General features: G+C 43.4%; 1 protein-coding gene across 1 annotated transcript in view; it reads right to left on the bottom strand.

Moving 5' to 3' along the window:
* LOC121549995 (limb region 1 protein homolog) overlaps positions 1 to 20,466 on the bottom strand; it is a 64,238-nt gene that overhangs the window by 23,660 nt on the left and 20,112 nt on the right. Inside the window, exons 6-9 of the mRNA XM_041862038.1 lie at positions 14,579 to 14,705; positions 14,297 to 14,365; positions 13,946 to 14,010; positions 13,187 to 13,259 (exon numbers count right to left, since the gene is read on the bottom strand). Of these exons, the coding sequence (XP_041717972.1) occupies positions 13,187 to 13,259; positions 13,946 to 14,010; positions 14,297 to 14,365; positions 14,579 to 14,705 (334 nt within the window). The remainder of the gene's footprint in view (positions 1 to 13,186; positions 13,260 to 13,945; positions 14,011 to 14,296; positions 14,366 to 14,578; positions 14,706 to 20,466) is intronic.

Here is a 20,466-nt window from a genome sequence, read left to right as displayed (position 1 = left end):
CAATTGTGCAAGTTCTCCCACTTAAAAAGATGAGAGAGGCCTGTAATTTTCATCATAGGTACACTTCAACTTTGACAGACACTTCAACTTCGTAAGAAGCATTTCAAGGTCCTGGAGTGGCCTAGCCAGTCTCCAGATCTCAACCCCATAGAAAATCTTTGGAGGGAGTTGAAAGTCCGTGTTGCCCAGCGACAGCCCCAAAACATCACTGCTCTAGAGGAGATCTGCATGGAGGAATGGGCCAAAATATCAGCAACAGTGTGTGAAAACCTTGTGAAGACTTACAGAAAACGTTTGACCTGTGTCATTGCCAACAAAGGGTATATAACAAAGTATTGAGAAACTTTTGTTATTGACCAAATACTTATTTTCCACCATAATTTGCAAATAAATTCATAAAAAATCCTACAATGTGATTTTCTGGATTTTCTTTTCTCAATTTGTCTGTCATAGTTGACGTGTACCTATGATGAAAATTACAGGCCTCTCTCATCTTTTTAAATGGGGAACTTGCACAATTGGTGGCTGACTAAATACTTTTTCCCCCACTGTATTTACCTTTCCATGGTAGCAAGATCTTATCTATTTTTGCTAACTTTCTATTAAAATGTATTGGAGTGAGATCATTTATGTCATTTGGGATATGTATTCCGAGTATATCCACATCACCATCAGACCATTTTATTGGTAGACTACATGGTAATGTAACATTTTTTTTTTTTTTGTGATCCAATACGTAATATAGTAGTACATTTATCATAATTTGGTTGTAATCCAGAGGTTAGAAAATGTATCTAGATCCTCTATGAGGCTGTGGAGGGATTCAAGTTGTGGATTTAAAAGAAAACATGAATCATCAGCGTACAATGACACCTTTGTTTTTAAGCCCTGGATTTCTAATCTCTTGATATTATTGTTGGATCTGATTTTAATAGCTAACATTTCGATGGCCATAATAAATAGATGTGCCGATAGTGAACAACCTTGTTTTACTCCTCTTGACAGTTTAAAACTTTCTGAGAAATAGCCATTATTTACTATTTTACACCTAGGGTTACTATACATGATTTTAACCATTTTATAAGATATTCTCCAAAATTGAAATGCTCCAGGCATTTATATATAAACTCCAGTCATACTTTATCAAAAGCCTTTTCAAAGTCAGCTATGAATAGCAGGCCTGGTTTCCCAGATTTTTCAGTGTTCTATTGTTTCCAGTACTTGCCTTATATTATCTCCAATGTATCGTCCATGTAAAAAACCTGTCTGATTAGAATGAATAATGTCCGACAATACCTTTTTTATTCTATGCGCTATACATTTTGCTATAATTTTTGCATTACAACACTGAAATATAAGGGGCCTCCAATTTTTTTAAATGGACTGGATCTTTATATTCTCACTTGTATCCTGTTTCAGTAATAATGAAATCAGCCCTTCTTGAGTGTCTGATATTCTACCATTTACATAGGAGTGGTTAAAACATGCTAATAATGGTCCTCTGAATATATCAAAAAAGGTTTGGTATACCTAGAGTTTTCCAGATTTAAAGTCTTTAATTGCATCCAGAAGTTCCTCCACTGTAATTTCACCTTCACATGAGTATTTCTGTATGGCTGTTAATTCTACATTATCAATATAAAAAAATCCCTACAATTAGCTAAATCCCTACGAAAACATATGCTTGAAGTACTTTGCTTCCTCCTTCAAAATATAATTTGGTAAATCATGGGTGACTCATTTGTAACCAGTTTCAGTAAATTCTTTTTGGTAGCATTTCTATGTTGAAGATTAAAAAAGAATTTGGTGCATTTTTCTTGAATAAGTTTCTCCATTTCTTTTTCTTTTTCCTCTAATTTATTCTGAGCCTCTATGTTACAGTTTTTATTGCTATCTATCTGTTCTGTTAGACCTTCTATTTCCTTTGTTAGTATGGACTCTTGACCTAAATTGCTTTTGTTTCCAAGATGATAACTGAATTGCATGGCTTATAAAGATACATTTAAAAGTGTCCCATACAATAAGGGGATTTTCTGTACCTATGTTATGTCGGGAAAATTCAGTTATGAATTCCTCTGTCCTAGTTAAAAATAAGTTATCATCCAATAGGCTTTGATTAAATTTCCAATATCCTCGCCCATGTGGAAATTCAGTAATGTAATGGCAATTATATGATGGTCCGACAGCATTCTGTCCCCTAACTTTTGGTGCCAACGAAAATTATATAAGAAAGAAGTCAAGACGACTAGCAATGTATATCTCACTAGGTCAGGATATTTAAGCCTCCATATATCCACTAGTTCTAATGTATTCATGACATTCATGATTTCCTTAAGAGCATGAGGGTGATACAGTGAGGGAAAAAAGTATTTGATCCCCTGTTGATTTTGTACGTTTGCCCACTGACAAAGAAATGATCAGTCTATAATTTTAATGGTAGGTTTATTTGAACAGTGAGAGACAGAATAACAACAACAAAATCCAGAAAAACGCATGTCAAAAATGTTATAAATTGATTTGCATTTTAATGAGGGAAATAAGTATTTGACCCCCTCTCAATCAGAAAGATTTCTGGCTCCCAGGTGTATTTTATGCAGGTAACGAGCTGAGATTAGGAGCACACTCTTAAAGGGAGTGCTCCTAATCTCAGCTTGTTACCTGTATAAAAGACACCTGTCCACAGAAGCAATCAATCAATCAGATTCCAAACTCTCCACCATGGCCAAGACCAAAGAGCTCTCCAAGGGTGTCAGGGACAAGATTGTAGACCTACACACGGCTGGAATGGGATACAAGACCATCGCCAAGCAGCTTGGTGAGAAGGTGACAACAGTTGGTGCAATTATTTGCAAATGGAAGAAGCACAAAATAACTGTCAATCTCCCTCGGCCTGGGGCTCCATGCAAGATCTCACCTTGTGGAGTTGCAATGATCATGAGAACGGTGAGGAATCAGCCCAGAACTACACAGGAGGATCTAGTCAATGATCTCAAGGCAGCTGGGACCATAGTCACCAAGAAAACAATTGGTAACACACTACGCCATGAAGGACTGAAATCCTGCAGCGCCCGCAAGGTCCTCCTGCTCAAGAAAGCACATATACAGGGCCGTCTGAAGTTTGCCAATGAACATCTGAATGATTCAGAGGAGAACTGGGTGAAAGTGTTGTGCTGCCTATGACCCCAAGAACACCATCCCCACCGTCAAACATGGAGGTGGAAACATTATGCTTTGGGGGTGTTTTTCTGCTAAGGGGACAGGACAACTTCACCACATCAAAAGGGACGATGGACGGGGCCATGTACCATCAAATCTTGGGTGAGAACCTCCTTCCCTCAGCCAGGGCATTGAAAATGGGTCGTGGATGGGTATTCCAGCATGACAATGACCCAAAACACACGGCCAAGGCAACAAAGGAGTGGCTCAAGAAGAAGCACATTAAGGTCCTGGAGTGGCCTAGCCAGTCTCCAGACCTTAATCCCATAGAAAATCTGTGGAGGGAGCTGAAGGTTCGAGTTGCCAAACGTCAGTCTCGAAACCTTAATGACTTGGATAAGATCTGCAAAGAGGAGTGGAACAAATCCCTCCTGAGATGTGTGCAAACCTGGTGGCCAACTACAAGAAACGTCTGACCTCTGTGATTGCCAACAAGGGTTTTGCCACCAAGTACTAAGTCATGTTTTGCAGAGGGGTCAAATACTTATTTCCCTCATTAAAATGCAAAGGTTAATGAGCCATACAGTGGGGGAAAAAAAGTATTTAGTCAGCCACCAATTGTGCAAGTTCTCCCACTTAAAAAGATGAGAGAGGCCTGTAATTTTCATCATAGGTACACGTCAACTATGACAGACAAAATGAGAATTTTTTTTCCAGAAAATCACATTGTAGGATTTTTAATGAATTTATTTGCAAATTATGGTGGAAAATAAGTATTTGGTCACCTACAAACAAGCTAGATTTCTGGCTCTCACAGACCTGTAACAACTTCTTTAAGAGGCTCCTCTGTCCTCCACTCGTTACCTGTATTAATGGCACCTGTTTGAACTTGTTATCAGTATAAAAGACACCTGTCCACAACCTCAAACAGTCACACTCCAAACTCCACTATGGCCAAGACCAAAGAGCTGTCAAAGGACACCAGAAACAAAATTGTAGACCTGCACCAGGCTGGGAAGACTGAATCTGCAATAGGTAAGCAGCTTGGTTTGAAGAAATCAACAGTGGGAGCAATTATTAGGAAATGGAAGACATACAAGACCACTGATAATCTCCCTCGATCTGGGGCTCCACGCAAGATCTCACCCCGTGGGTCAAAATGATCACAAGAACGGTGAGCAAAAATCCCAGAACCACACGGGGGGGACCTAGTGAATGACCTGCAGAGAGCTGGGACCAAAGTAACAAAGCCTACCATCAGTAACACACTACGCCTCGCCAGGGACTCAAATCCTGCAGTGCCAGACGTGTCCCCTGCTTAAGCCAGTACATGTCCAGGCCCGTCTGAAGTTTGCTAGAGTGCATTTGGATGATCCAGAAGAGGATTGGGAGAATGTCATATGGTCAGATGAAACCAAAATATAACTTTTTGGCAAAAACTCAACTCGTCGTGTTTGGAGGACAAAGAATGCTGAGTTGCATCCAAAGAACACCATACCTACTGTGAAGCATGGGGGTGGAAACATCATGCTTTGGGGCTGTTTTTCTGCAAAGGGACCAGGACGACTGATCCGTGTAAAGGAAAGAATGAATGGGGCCATGTATCATGAGATTTTGAGTGAAAACCTCCTTCCATCAGCAAGGGCATTGAAGATTAAACGTGGCTGGGTCTTTCAGCATGACAATGATCCCAAACACACCGCCCGGGCAACGAAGGAGTGGCTTCGTAAGAAGCATTTCAAGGTCCTGGAGTGGCCTAGCCAGTCTCCAGATCTCAACCCCATAGAAAATCTTTGGAGGGAGTTGAAAGTCCATGTTGCCCAGCGACAGCCCCAAAACATCACTGCTCTAGAGGAGATCTGCATGGAGGAATGGGCCAAAATACCAGCAACAGTGTGTGAAAACCTTGTGAAGACTTACAGAAAACGTTTGACCTGTGTAATTGCCAACAAAGGGTATATAACAAAGTATTGAGAAACTTTTGTTATTGACCAAATACTTATTTTCCACCATAATTTGCAAATAAATTCATTAAAAAATCCTACAATGTGATTTTCTGGAGAAAAAAAATCTCATTTTGTCTGTCATAGTTGACGTGTACCTATGATGAAAATTACAGGCCTCTCTCATCTTTTTAAGTGGGAGAACTTGCACAATTGGTGGCTGACTAAATACTTTTTTTCCTCACTGTATCTGTTTATGGTCCAATAACATATTTAAAATCATCCATCTACCTTGCGGATCTGTTTGGACAATTTGCACATTCTGATAAAAATTAATGTTAATTAATATCATCACCCCTTTTGAGTTTCTTTGCCCATGGGAGAAGTATATTCCCCCCCTCCCCAGTCCATTTTCCACACAACTTTATCTAGAATGGTTGAATGAGTTTCCTGTAAACAATAGATATAATATTCCTTCTCTTTGAGCCATGTAAATATTGTTCTGAAAAGGTATGTTTGTTAATTCTGTAAAACAGGGAGGCTAGACAGACAGTTTGATTAGCTACACATGATTAATGTTCAACAATGATTAATAGTCATGGCACGAGGTCTCCCTTTAACAGTTAGATAAAGCATTTGTCACTGCTCACGTAAGTGCAGTTCTTTTTCCAGAAAGGTTGAAGAGGGTGTGCACTAATGCTTCTAATAAAGATCATGACTACTTCATATCTGTATTTTCTACCCTCAACCTTTATGGCATTTCTCCTATTTTATTAAGAAATCCCATCTGAACGGGTTCTCCTGCTTTGTACATAACAATGTGGTCTCTCAAACAAGTAAAAATAATCTCCTGTGTCAGTGCTGTCTAGCGAGCGAACAGGTGCATGCTCCAACTGGTCCCGGGGCTCAGGAGAAGACAGCGAGGGATTCTCCAGGAAAACCACAAGGGCAGCTCATTTAAGGCTAATTGATCTGTTTTACTCTGCTTCCTTCCAGCCTTGACGTATAGGTTGGAGCCCTCAAAGCCAAGTGGAAGAGTATCCATTTGCATCCCCTGGGGTGATTGGCAGATCAAGACCAATTAGTTCAGTGTTACACTGTTACTAGCGTGCAATAAAAAGATGATCTTTCATCTTTGTTACAGGGGTGAAGAACCAATCACTTTGATCAAACATTTTTCCCCTCCAACTATTACGACACACCCTGTCTGGATGGGCTTTGGGATACATCGAGAAAAAAAAGAAAAAAAGGATAGAGTAGGTGGAGGGGAAAAAAACAGTGGATCCTGTCTGTGCCCTGCCTTGTACCTGTCCCTGGAACGCAGTTAGGGAAACTTTGAACCCTCAAACCAAATGCAGTCACAATGCAACAGGAAATGTCACGAGCAGTTCAACAGGACATGATTTGAGAATTGAGTCGGACCCAACATCGAATCCTTAGGGGCACCGTGACTGTTCAGCCACAACACATCTAATCTATTGCTCATCTATCTGGAGAACGTATCCAAAACAAACTCCTCAGCCATCACCTTTTCACAGTAATCCTTTTATTACACCGACTCCAAATCAATTTCAAGCTCCAACTAGCCATGACTATTATTAGGAACATCAAATAATCGGAAGAGCAACCAAGAACAAAATCATTATATGCTAAAAACTAATGCAGGAGATAAAGGAAAATTGCATAATAGTATTTTCATTCTTCAAGCAAAAGCAATATATATTAGGGTACTGGCAGCAGAGCAGACAGCAGTCCCAAAAAAAGTTCCAGAGCTCCTGCACGTACCGACGCTGCTACTGCTGCCGAAAATAATGAAACTTCTCCTCTCCAACCTTCACCATAGTTTAGAGATTACATCACCTAGCATTATGCTAAGCAGCATGCTGAGGCGACGGACGGAGGCGTTGGCAAGGTCATCGTGCCACATAGCATCTGGACCAGAGCACGCTACTGCTGTTGCCACTAGACACACAGATGGAACCAGAGGGGCTAGCGAGCTTCAACTAAGACTGCAGTTTAGCTAATGTCTGAGCTGCATCCCAAATGGCACCCTATTCCCTATATAGTGCACTTCCTTTGACCAGAGCCCTATGGGGTGCTTTTGGACACAACCCTGGACTGGAGTTGGAATACTGCACTAGCTCTGGAGCAAGGCCTGTACATTTGCATAGGGCCATTGTTACTTTTCCCTCTCACCTAATTAGCTACTGCGTCTCCGAAGATGTGGCATAAGGTCAAAAATCAAAACCATCCTTGTCACTCACTATAGAATGCCGTAAAACTAAATAGACCTAGGCATTGACACTTTTGAAAAAAGGCCAGAAGTATAGGAAGAAAAGCTTCAAAAGTGGGATAATTGGATATCTTAATCCATTATCAAGACATTTTGCGGCATTGGACAATATCATATGTAACCTAACTTGCATAATCAATTTCCTAAAATGACCAACACACTTAATTAATCTCAATGCCCCAAACTGCAATAACTTAAAGAACACGTCCCGATAATCAATCTCCTGAAGTGTACACTCGTTAACTACTTCCCACAAATCTAAAATCATTGGATTGGTGGAGGCATGGGCTAAAGGTTTCGGCAATATTTCTTATACCAGTCATTTCCTTTCAGTCAAGGGACGTGAACAAGTGCATACTTTGGGAGGAAGGAGAGATAATTGGGACACAGCTAGACTCTCTCAATAAAATAGGCTATAGCGTAGCAAACAAACAGGGACACCTGGTGGAGGGGGCTCAGGACACATCATTTTGTCAGGCCAATGTAAAACTATGCATAATGTAAATTCTCCTGACACGAATTACATATGCAGATAAATTATGCAACACTGTGCGTTTCAAAAGGACAAGCTTGCTTCCCATGACTGGCGAGGGTAGCCAGGTAGGTAGATCTGATATTGTAATGAGCGTGTCATTGCGCGTCTTCTGGCGGTTCATATGGTCCTATCAAACCTCTCGCAGAGTAAACACACACACACACACACACACACACACAGCCACTCAACCGGAATAACCCACCGCTCCTGCTCATCTAGAGCAAACAACCAAATCCTAAATGCCATTTGGGATGTAATTGCACAGAGAAGAGATGCAAACTCAAAACCTTCAAGAGTAAATATACATCAATCCAATCCATTGATCTGTCTCAATAATCCAAAACAGTAAACATAAAGAAAGTGTAATGAGACGGGTCTAATCCACGGCCGGGCAGGCGAGGGATGAAGAGGACACAAGCCAAGCGAGGAGAGGAGGACATTGGGTGCTTGTGGAGTACGTCCTGTGAACTATCCCTGAACCTCTTCCTTCTTCTCCCCTTCTCGAAAAGATCAGAGGGAACCTAGCCCTCCACTCGTACCCTTCGAGTTACACCCAAGTGTGTGTGTGGTGAACAAAAAACATTCCTGGGATACCTGATAAGGCGACACGGATCTCGCTACTCAGTGTATGAGCGAGCGCTCTTCTCTCACCTTGCTTAGCTCTGGAGTTAGGCCGCTCCGCCCTGGTGGACTGGAGAAGTCGTGGAGTGGGGTTATTGTGTTCAACTCACGGTGACTTGCTCACATCAAACCCTCGTCCCGGTGATAAGGAACAGATTACACTTATTTTATCAGGTGTTCAAAGCACCAGCGTTTGGCGTAAGCCCTAGGAAACCAAACAGCTAAATAGCAGGTCTATTGAGAGGAGCACCGGCGTAGCGTTTGAAAACAGCGCTATCAGCCCAAGCAATCTCCTGTACCTCCCTGGTTTGTAAAGACACTCATCTTCTTTATTTACTCGCATCTGTACACTTTGTTGCGTGCTTGACTTGATATTAAAGTATGTTTGGCGGGCCTCCCAAATACTTCCTGCTTTGTGGGATTCTTCAACACTAAAAGAAGGAATCTGGGAACATTGGCGGTAGACAGATAAAAGGCAATGTAGGTTGACAAATAGTGTCTTTTACTCCAGAGCAACTTCCCTAAACCTGAGTCGTTACAGGGTTCCAGAGAAAACCATCGTACATAAACTACAGCCTAGTTCAAAGATGGGCCACAAAAAAACTAATCATGGGGGGCCGAGTGGCTCACCGGTCTATGTACTCACATCCATACCCACACCTTGCGAGTAAAACATTTTAGCAGCCCCCCTCTTGACAGCGAAGACTTTTTTAAAAATAGTTTGAGTTAATTTTTACCATTGGGCGTAGAGAAAAATTAGCAGTTTTACATCTTATTTCCTGCAGTTCTACACATTTTGCCATTGGGTGAAGAGAAATGTTTGCAATGTTTTTAATATGATATCTGAGTGAGAGTGACTAACAAAATCAATGATGCCCCGGTCGGTAATGCAACCATGATTACTACAAGTTTAGATAGCTGGCCGCTAGACTAACTTACCAATCTAAAAATGTTTAGCTGACATGGGCTAATTGAGTGAATTTCAGTGACTGACATAACAAGAGAAAAACTGCTGATGCACAACCAAATTTCGAAATTGGACATGTATTGTACTATTCTTACTCTCAATAGTAAGTCGAGATCCGACTGAGCTCTTTGGAAATTGATCCACGGCCTACAAAAGGGGGGCCGGGCTGCGGGCCGCCGCCAGTTGCCCATCCCTGGCCTAGTTAGTAGTAGTCTATCAACATGTTTCACCAACATCTACTACACCACCAACATAAATAAATACATTCTGCATCACAAATTATTTGTAAGTCGCTCTGGATAAGAGCGTCTGCTAAATGACGTAAATGTAAATGTAAATGGCACCCTATTCCCTACACAGTGCACTGTTTTTGACCAGAGCCCTATTTACCATTTGAGACGCAGCCATTCTCCAAGACCATTTCAATTCCCACCTAATGAGGGGCCTGTCATTACCAGTCTGGGGCCAGTAGAAATCACCTGGCCAGTAGTGCCAGTGGAAGGCAGTGTGCCGTGCTCTTAAATTGACTCTAAAACTCTCCACCAATGTAATTTATGGTCTCCGACCATGGCAGCTGCAGCATGTCCTTTAGAAAAAGTGAGAGAGAGAGAGGGAACGAGAGAGAGAGAGAGAGAGAGAGAGAGAGAGAGAGAGAGAGAGAGAGTGAGAGAGAGAGAAAGAGAGGGGACAGGGAAAGAGAGGGGACAGGGAAAGAGAGAGTGAGGAGAGAGCGGGAGGGCGAGAGATGGAGAGAGGGGACGAGAGAGAGAAGCGAGCAAATGAGAATGAGAGAAAGAGAGGGGTGGAGTGGGGAGGCTGATTTATCAATGCTAACTGGTTCCAGTGCAGGAGCGCTCCATCACGACCCAATGGCGAACATGCATAAAGACTGCAGAATTCAGATATGACATCAGTTTTAGCACTCTCCACTGAGTTTTTAAACTATGGCGTGCAATATGGTTGAATGTGCTAATAAATCAGCACAATCTACTTTTTCGGTTTTTCAAATTGCCAGCGTCTTGAAGCAAAAATTGGGATCATGTACAGTGCATTGAGAAAGTATTCAGACCCCTTTACTTTTTCCACATTTTGTTACGTTACAGCCTTATTCTAAAATGGATTACATGAAAAACCAAAAATCCTCATCAATCTACACCCAATAATGACAAAGCGAAAACAGGTTTCGAATTTTTTGCAAATGTATTAAAAATAAAAAAACAGAAATACCTTATTTACATAAGTATTCAGACCCTTTGCTATGAGACTCGAAATTGAGCTCAGGTGCATCCTGTTTCCAATGATTATCCTTGAAAATGTTCTACAACTTGATTGGAGTCCACCTGTGGTAAATTCAATTGATTGGACATGATTTGGAAAGGCACACAACTGTCTATATAAAGTCCCACAGTTGACAGTGCATGTCTGAGCAAAAACCAAGCCATGAGGTCGAAGGAATTGTCCGTAGAGCTCCGAGACAGGATTGTATCGAGGCACAGATCTGAGGAAGGGTACCAAAAAATATTCTGTAGCATTGATGATCCAAGAACACAGTGGCCTCCATCATTCATAAATGGAAGAAGTTTGGAACCACCAAGACTCTTCCTAGAGCTGGCCGTCCGGCCAAACTGAGCAATCGGGGGAGAAGGGCCTTGGTCAGGGAGGTGACCAAGAACCCGATGGTCACTCTGACAGAGCTCCAGAGTTCCCCTGTGGAGATGGGGGAAACTTCCAGAAGGACAACCATCTCTGAAGCAATCCACCAATCAGGCCTTTATGGTAGAGTGGCCAGACGGAAGCCACTCCTCAGTAAAAGGCACATGACAGCCACTTGGAGTTTGCCAAAACGCACCTAAAGAATCTCAGACCATGAGAAACAAGATTTAATTATTTGGCCTGAATGCCAAGCGTCACATCTGGAGGAAAAACCTGGCACCATCCATATGGTGAAGCATGGTGGTGGCAGCATCATGCTGTGGGGATGTTTTTCAGTGGCAGGGACTGGGAGACTAGTCAGGATCGAGGGAAAGATGAACGGGAAAACCTTCGGGACAAGTCTCTGAATGTCGTTGAGTGGCCCAGCCAGAGCCTGGACTTGAACCTGGTCGAACATCTCTGGAGAGAACTGAAAATAGTTGTACAGTGACCTGTCCAGAATGTTCACAGTCATGGGCCAGTTACTAGTCAAACTATTGAATCAATTTTAGAATAAAGCTGTAACGTAACAAAATGCGGAAAAAGGTCAAGGGGTCTGAATACTTTCCGAATGCACTGTATACTTTGCTAATGACCATACAAAAAAAGAGTAACGGAGAGCAATGTACAATACGGCGAAGTGCACGGGGGCCGCCATCTTCATGCACCTCCGCTATTGGGTAGTCATCTCCCTGTAATGTGCCAACACATTTCCTGGTCTGTGTCCTGGCCTGGTCTGTGTAGTAATGCACCATAGGCTATTCCCTATAGCCTATAAGTCATTACTTTTGACCAAGGCCCATAGGGCTCCGGTTAGGGCTGGCACAATTACCGTATAAAAGACGGTCATGGGGGGGACGAATAGCTGACTGAAGATAGGATTGCCGGGCATTCGTGCGGTTGAGTCTGTTTCTGCGGTAACATGGACTCTTAACAACGTGATGAAACTTTATTGCTCCTTGCTAAAACAAACAAGGCATTGTAGCAAACAAATCTTTGGTTGCCTAGGCAATGCACCCCTCTCTGCAGCAGTAGCACCCATAGAAATATAATGAATAGAACGGGCATGGAACCTCTAACCCAATTTGACCGGTAAACTCATAGTCCCAGTTGGTATTAAATAGAATATCTCGGGCCTGCCCGCCTGTGGGGGAAAACAACTTGTGGTTACCCCATTGGCTCATAGCAAAATCTTGACCTTATTCAAACGCAATTTTGTTGTTGTCTGCTTGTTTTAGTCAACAGAGAAGGTTTTTCTGGATCAAAAAGGGGGATAGATGGTGGCCCTGTCGGGGGTGTAGTAATGGGCGTGGTCGGCCCCTTGGCGTGGTTTTAATTTCCTGCAATTCTATATATTTTTCTGTGGAGATGAGAGAAATGTTTGTAGTGTGAAAGCAAATTTCCTACAATTCTACGCATTTTGCAATGCCATTGTGTTCTTATGCTCAAACATTATAACAAAACCCATTTGTACCCCAATCGGGTCCTCTGGGCATGTGCCCTGCATGCCCTGTCAGTAATCCAACCATGCCATGCCAAAAATACTCCTAAATTCTTATTTTTTCTCTCCTTGACTGTCTAGCTTCCATTTATGGGGTTTTCTAGTTAAAAATATATATAGGTAAAGTATCTGTTTTACATACTTTCAGTATGGTTTTAGTCATTTAAGGTTACACTGAAAGCATTTTTCCACCCCCGGAAAATTAATAAAATAAAAGAATGTGGGTGTGCAGCGCCGATGCGCATTCTAAATGCATATAGGGGAAACACTGTCATTCTATTCCTTCTATTTCTATGGCAGCACATGTAGTCAGGAGCTGAGTTGAGGAGAAAATGTGTCTTAAAAATGCTAAATTTGCTATTTGAACGGTTATTACAGTGAACGCGGTCATTTGGCTGCCTGACAGCAGTAGCTCTGGTCAAAAGTAGTAAATCGGGAATAGGGTGCTTTTTTGGACGTGGCTCTACTGACGACGTACCGTTCAATCTCCTCTGAAGGGCTTCCTCTTGCAAAGTAATGCAGTAAATCTGCTCATCCAGGTCCTCCAGGATCTGAGGGGACAAAATGGGTTATAATTAGGCCCAAAGTGGGGCCGGAGAGTAACAGATGGGTGGATGAGTTGGTGACATGTTTGTAGTCCTTGTGTCCACAAGTCGTGCATGTTAATAACCAAAAAACATGTATGCACTCACTAACTGTAAGTCGCTCTGGATAAGAGCGTCTGCTAAATGACAAAAAATAAATACTTTTTTTTAAAATCCCCATTACAGAGTCAGACAGAGGAAAGCTAAGTCAGACAGAGGAAAGCTAAGTCAGACAGAGGAAAGCTAAGTCAGACAGAGGAAAGCTAAGTCAGACAGAGGAAAGCTAAGTCAGACAGAGGAAAGCTAAGTCAGACAGAGGAAAGCTAAGTCAGACAGAGGTAAGCTAAGTCAGACAGAGGAAAGCTAAGTCAGACAGAGGAAAGCTAAGTCAGACAGAGGAAAGCTAAGTCAGACAGAGGAAAGCTAAGTCAGACAGAGGAAAGCTAAGTCAGACAGAGGAAAGCTAAGTCAGACAGAGGAAAGCTTAGTCAGACGTAGCCAGCGTAAGTAGCACCGCAATTTGTTAAAGTCAATTAGGTAGCCAGTCATATGAGGGTTAGTATGCCAGCTATTTGGCTGGCATCTGGCGCTTCTAAAACAAAATGATGAAGGCGTTTTCAGAGGTAGAGAATGGAATGGAAGTTAGTACTCACGGTTGGTTTGACTAGTAACTGGCCCATGACTGTGAACATTCTGGACAGGCCCACAGGAGTACACACTGGGGACGAAGAAGTTACAAGTTGTGAGACACAACCAAAACACTTCTAGCACATTAGGGACCTAGGGATTACTACAGAAATTGCCTTCTAGTCCAAGTCATATGTGATCCCATCCCCCACCCCCTTTTCATAAAAGCATGAAACTTGGTACACTTGTACAGTTTAGGCCTCTATTAAAAGTGTTACTGAACTTGCCGCACATCAATCGTCAATTGAGATAATATTCCATTTAATTTGCACATATTCCATTGAATATGCTCCCATTGATTCAACAACAATACTCACTCAGGAGGAGCAGTCCCCCCATCAGAGATATACAGGAGTAGAGGTAAGGCAAGTAGAACTCCCAGAGATCTGAAGGAAAAGGGAGAAAATATTCGTCAAAGCTGAACCAATACATCAAACCACGCAGCTAGAAACAGAGAGAGGCTGCGTCCCAAATGGCACCCTATTCCCTATATAGTCCACTATTTTTGACCAGGGCCCATAGAGCTCTGGTCCAAAGTGGTGCACTATATTGGGAATAGTGTGCCATTTGGGACACAGCCAGAATCCCCATAGCCTTACCGTAGAGTGACTCCATACTGGCTGCGTCATTGTCGATGAGTGCGGACGCCACCCAGACTATTCCTAGGATGAGCAGTCCGAGGAGGAAGAGCATCACAAAGGTCTCTAGAACCCGTGACTTAATGCCCTGCGAGGAAACACACACAGATGGAGAGGAGAGAGACGTGATGAACAAAAATAGTCATGTAACTGTTTTTATTCATAACAAGCTGTGATTTTGCCAAGTTCTCCTAAGGCTATTCACACTGCCTAGGAATTGAGTGAGGCAAGGAAGGGTCAGCGAAACAAGCTCATTCTAAAAGATGACCCATCAGCTGAATGAATCACTTGGGCCCAGTTCCAAATGGCACCCTATTCCTTACATACTAGTGCACTACTTTTGACCAGAGCCCATGAACAGAGTCCTATGTTAAGTAAGTAGTTCGCCTTGTCCGAGCCAGAATGGCCCATAGGGCAGGACGAGCATAGGTCCTGTTTCTGTATCGTGCGACAGTTTGGTACCCCGATCCTTAACCTTAATGCTGAGTGCCAAGCAGAGAGGCGTCGGGTCCCATTTTTTGAGTCTGTGGTATGACTTGACTGGGGGTCGAACCCCCAACCTTCCAATCTCAGCGCGGACACTACCCACATTTGAATAGGGTACCATTTGGGATGCTATCTTGGTTCATAGAGTGAAACCTTGCAGACACTGCAGTCTCCCGACAACCAGTGTTGCTGCAGTCTCACTTCGTTGCTTCAAATATCAATGTAGCTACTACAGTACCTTCTCTATAAAATCACCCACACAAATCCCGCTCTCTAATTTGAAACGCCATTGCTTTACATTCAGGCTACGTCCCAAACGGCAGCATATTCCCTATGTAGTGCACTACTTTTGACCAGGGCTCATAGGGGCCTGATCAAAAGTAGTGCACCGTGTATGGAATAGGGTGCTGTTTGGGACAAATTCTCAGTTCCATATTACAGCCCCACGCATACTTAACTGATCCCAGAAAAGTCCATGTTAAAGCACCTTCTATAACAGTATATACAGCCTATAAAAGGGGCCTATCCAGACTCAGAGCCGGGTCCGGTTAAATAAAAAAACAACCTGAAGTGAAGCCTCGCTACTGTCTGTAGATTAAGAGCAGGCCTTCCTTTACATCTGGAGATGATTAGGGGTGCTCTTAATGCGGCCCAGCGCAAACAGGAGTTGTGGTAATTTGGGTTTTCCGGGTCACAGACTGCTGAGTGGTTAATAAAGTATTCTCTACCTGTTCACACAGAGTCCATTTACCCCCCGCGCCGCCAGTGGAGGTGGACAGGCTCTACGCAAACCCGAAACAGAGGCTGCATTCCAAATTGCACCATATTCCTTATATAGTGCACTACTTTTGACCAAGGCCCATAGGGCTCTGGTCAAAAGTAGTGTACTTTAAAAGGGGATAGTGTGCCATTTGGGATGCACCCTCTGTTTACAACACTCTAGAGGAGATACTTTCTGGCAGGTACTATACATAGTGCAGTGATCCTCTGTTTGAATGGAACTGCTTTTCTAAAACTCTAAACTCAGCATTGATCCCACATCTTACACACTGAACACTTAGGTTACCATCGTCACAACCATTTCGATAATCAATCACGTTCGGCAAACAGTCTCACCCACACAGACAGTGGAGCTGTAAAATCTAAGCTTGCGTCCCAAATGGAACCTTATTCCCTATATAGTGCCCTATCTATGAGCCCTGGTGAAAAGCAGTGCACTATATAGGGAGCCATTTGGGACACACATGGAATGGCATATTGCTGAAATATCACCCACCCCCCCCTCCCCCTCCCCCCAGGTTAGATAGACCTGTGTAGAATTTTCTAGCACAGCAGTGGGTGTAGTCTAGAGCGCCCCAGTGTGGCCATGTCTGATACGGTCTGCCGCACCTCAGCAGGCAGGCAGGCCTACTGAGTCTCTAAAGTGAGAAAATGAGTGTTGAATATACTGTACAAAGTCTGCGTCCCAAATGGCACCCTAATCTCTATATAGCCCTATGGGCCCTGGCAAAAATGTAGTACACTATTTTTGGAATAGGGTGCCATTTGAGACGCAGACATGTTCCCTCAGCAGACCTTATAAACCTCATATCTAGAGAAGCATCTCATGTGGTCTACTGAGGGAATGTCTGCGTCTCAAATGGCACCCTATTCCCTAAATAGTGCACTGGTCTAAAATGGCATAATGGCAGGCCCTTTATCCTGACCTGCTTACTGAAACCTCTATCCTCCAGTGTGTTCAGTTCTTCCTACTGAGCACAGGCTACATAACTACCGTGATGCTGCAGTCTAGCGGCTCACATCAGAGCTGAACTGGCCAATAGGGAGATCTCAATGCCGAGAGAGAGATGGAGAGAGGGAGGGAAGGGGAGATATGGTGGAGGAGAGTAGAACAGTTGAATGTCTGAGCGCATCTCGTCCCCAGAGGTGAAAGAGGTGAGAGAGGAATGCTTTCAGGGACTTCTGTCACGTCCCACACACACTCTCTTAAGGAGGCTCCGAGATGGATAGGACCTTGCATGGCCTGCTGCAGGAGGCGGCTCCACTCGGGGGCCTCAGTCCACCTTAACCAGCAGCCCATGCCATGCTGAAGGTGTATTCCCTCTAGGCCAGGCCTCTCAATCATTTATAAGACTCAAATCATTACCCATTCAGATCATTTAGGGCAAAGGCAATGCCTGTCACCTCCTCTAATATTATTCATGTGGAGTGTCAGACAAAGGTTGACCAAGTGTTGGGAAGCAGAGGGTCTGAATTGCAAGCTTTGAATTAATCCGGTATCACATATTCCATTACTTATACCCTGCTCTTTCATAACAAATTAGCATAATTGTTTTCTTAAATACTGAAGATAGGTTTTTCATTACAATGGTAAGCAATGCAGACAGTCGCCACAATCATCAAAACGTGGAAACGTAGTTAAAACTCGTTTAAAAATAGGCCAATCAAATCCCCATTCATCACATCAGAGCGGCTTTCTTCCGGTAGAAGAAAGGGAGAGTGCCATGGCATCCAGAGCCGAGCGCCAGCCCGAGCTGAATGTTTCTATTCCTGGCATTCTAAATGTGTACCCCACCTCTATACTGTATATATATATATAAATAACTCTGAAATATTCAGCTTCCCCCGATCCTCACACCGCCGAACGTGGGGCTAGCTGCCTGCTCTGCCCAGTGCAGCTCCACTAGAATACCAGGGAATCAGAGACTTCCAAGAAATGTGTGTGTGTGTGTGATGACTGCTTCTAAACAACCACAGCGACACACACTCGCAACAACCTACACTTGTGTGTGTTCTCACCCAGACCCATCCACGAGAGCCATTCCAAACCACCAGCAACCCAGGGGACACTGAATTAGAGGTCTAACTAACTTACAGCTGATATACCCTAGTGGACCCGACCACGGCTCTGCATAAAGCCTATTGCTTTTAGGTTAGGGGAAGTTAATGACTTATAGCACGCCAAACCTATACATTAACCAGAGGGCAACTTAGCTGATACATTTTCTTTGTCTAGCTTTTTATTTTTTATTACCGGGTCCGTTTGGGGGTTGTGTAGGAAATCCAGAGGTCAGTTCTGTTCGGATCCAACTTTTTGGACATGTGAAGAACTCTACACTGAATCACTGGTTGCCCTAATACCAACACTGAACGGCTCAATGCCACCCTCTTACTCGGTAGAATCAGAAACGACATATCTGGGTACTGCTATGTACAGCACAATGGATACATGCATCCCAATGTGTGTCCTTGGAGAAGCATAGCTAGACAGTGCTAGCATCCTGAATGGCACCCTATTCCCTACGTAGTGCACTACTTTTGACCAGGGCCCAAAAGGGGCGCACACGCAGTGTTTCATCAGAGCTGAATGTCATTGTGCCATGGTGTGCTATTCCCTCCGCTTCCCCAGGGCAGAGAAGGGCAGAGAAAGACAGAGAGGGAAAGAGAGAGAGAGTGATGGGAAATGAGATGGGACAGAGAGAGGGCGAAAACGAGGTCTGTGCAAACGAGTGAGGAGAGGGAGAAAAAGGGTAAACAAGGTAAAGAAAGGGCGGGGCAGATGAGTACAATAAGGAAGGAGGATAGGGACTATAGTGACGGATAGAATAAAGAATAGCATGGGATGCATGGGAGAGGTTGAGAGACCCCGAGACCCAGACATTGGGGGGAGGGGAGAGAGAGCTTCCTTCCCTCCAGCCCCATTAATCTACAGCAGGTCAGCGCACAGTGGCAGACATCATCCCACTGCCCATTGCTCCACTCCCCGACATGAGCGTCTGGGATGGAGGGAGAGGGATGGAGGGAGAGGGCCGACCCCAATCCACCACTCCCAGCCAGTCCAATTCTCTGCCTCTGCTTGCTAAAGACACACCAGATGCCAAGGGCCCTTATTAGTGTACCCTTCAGTCCCGGCCTTCAGCCCCGGCCGTGTCAGAGACAGAAAGCAGAGAGGGAGTCACTGGTCTGGAGGGGACTGGAGAGCCTCCCCCTGTAAAGCTGCTGCAAACTAAACTTCTAAAGACTCGCCCCAACAACACAGCAGTGGGCGCATGGGAAACCGTTCGCTTCACGTCAGTCTTGTACGACGAGAGAGGAAAAAACAATGCCGTAAAAATCATACTTCACTAGCACGCCCCTTTTTAGTTTTAATGTAAAGCCTTCTAAATTAACCTGAGCCAATCGCTCACAAGCTCCCATGGCCAATACATTAGACGTGGGTCAGGGAGGAATAGGCTTCAGTAGGCTACTTTTGATGTTTTCCTCGAGTTTATTCACCCTACAGTGACTCCATCTTGTTATCGTTACCAAGAGGTGTCAGGCTGATAAGTCTTCAAAGAATAAATGACCGTCACCTGTCTTAATAAAACACAATTTTCTACCACCAGTTTTATGTACGAGCCGGTCGCCTGTACAGGCTTCCTTCTTTTCACTCTGTCATTTAGGTTAGTATTGTAGAGTAACCATCTTCAGTTTTCTCCTATCGCAGCCATTAAACTCTAACAGTTTTAAAGTCACAATTTTTAAAGTCACCATGGTGTAATCCCTGAGCGGTTTCCTTCTTCTCCGGCAACTGAGTTAGGAAGGACGCCTGTATCTTTGTAGTGACTAGATGTATTGATACACCATCCAAAGTGTAATTAATAACTTTACCATGCTCAAAGGGCTATTCAATGTCTGCTTTTTTTTTTTACCCATCTACCAATAGGTGCCCTTTGCGAGGCATTGGAAAACTTCCCTGGTCTTTGTGGTTGAGTCTGTGTTTGAAATTCACTGCTCGACTGAGGTACCTTTCATATAATTGTATGTGTGGGGTACAGAGATGAGGCAGTCATTCAAAAATCATATTAAACACTATTATTGCACACAGAGTGAGTCAAACCAACTTATTATGTGAATTGTTAAGCACATTTTTACTCCTGAACTTATTTAGGCTTGCCATAACAAAGGGGTTGAATACTTATTGACTTTTCATTTGTAATCATTTTGATTAACATAATTCCACTTTGACATTATGGGATATTGTGTGTAGGCCAGTGACAAAAACAGAATCGCAATATAATAAAATAATTATTCAGGCTGTAACACAACAAAATGTGGAAAACGTCAAGGGGTGTGAATACTTTCTGAAGGCACTGTATAGCCGGCTGGGTACATTAAAGTCGGATGCAGATGACAAACGAAGTAATGCACCGAGCGGTCTGTCTGAACTACTGGCTACCTTAAAAGGCGCAATATGCAGAAATCGCTCCGCCATTTCCTAAAATGTCAATATATCGCCTAATTTCAGTTTATGTGACAAAACAAGCAATCATTGTGTAGAGAATCATTGTACCATCTAAACCACTGTGAAATATATTTTCCAT

This window comes from Coregonus clupeaformis, chromosome 34 (genome assembly GCF_020615455.1).
Source record: "Coregonus clupeaformis isolate EN_2021a chromosome 34, ASM2061545v1, whole genome shotgun sequence".
Taxonomy (NCBI): domain Eukaryota; kingdom Metazoa; phylum Chordata; class Actinopteri; order Salmoniformes; family Salmonidae; genus Coregonus; species Coregonus clupeaformis.
The sequence above is the reverse complement of the archived record's forward strand: the minus strand, read 5'-3'. Positions and strand labels throughout refer to the sequence as shown.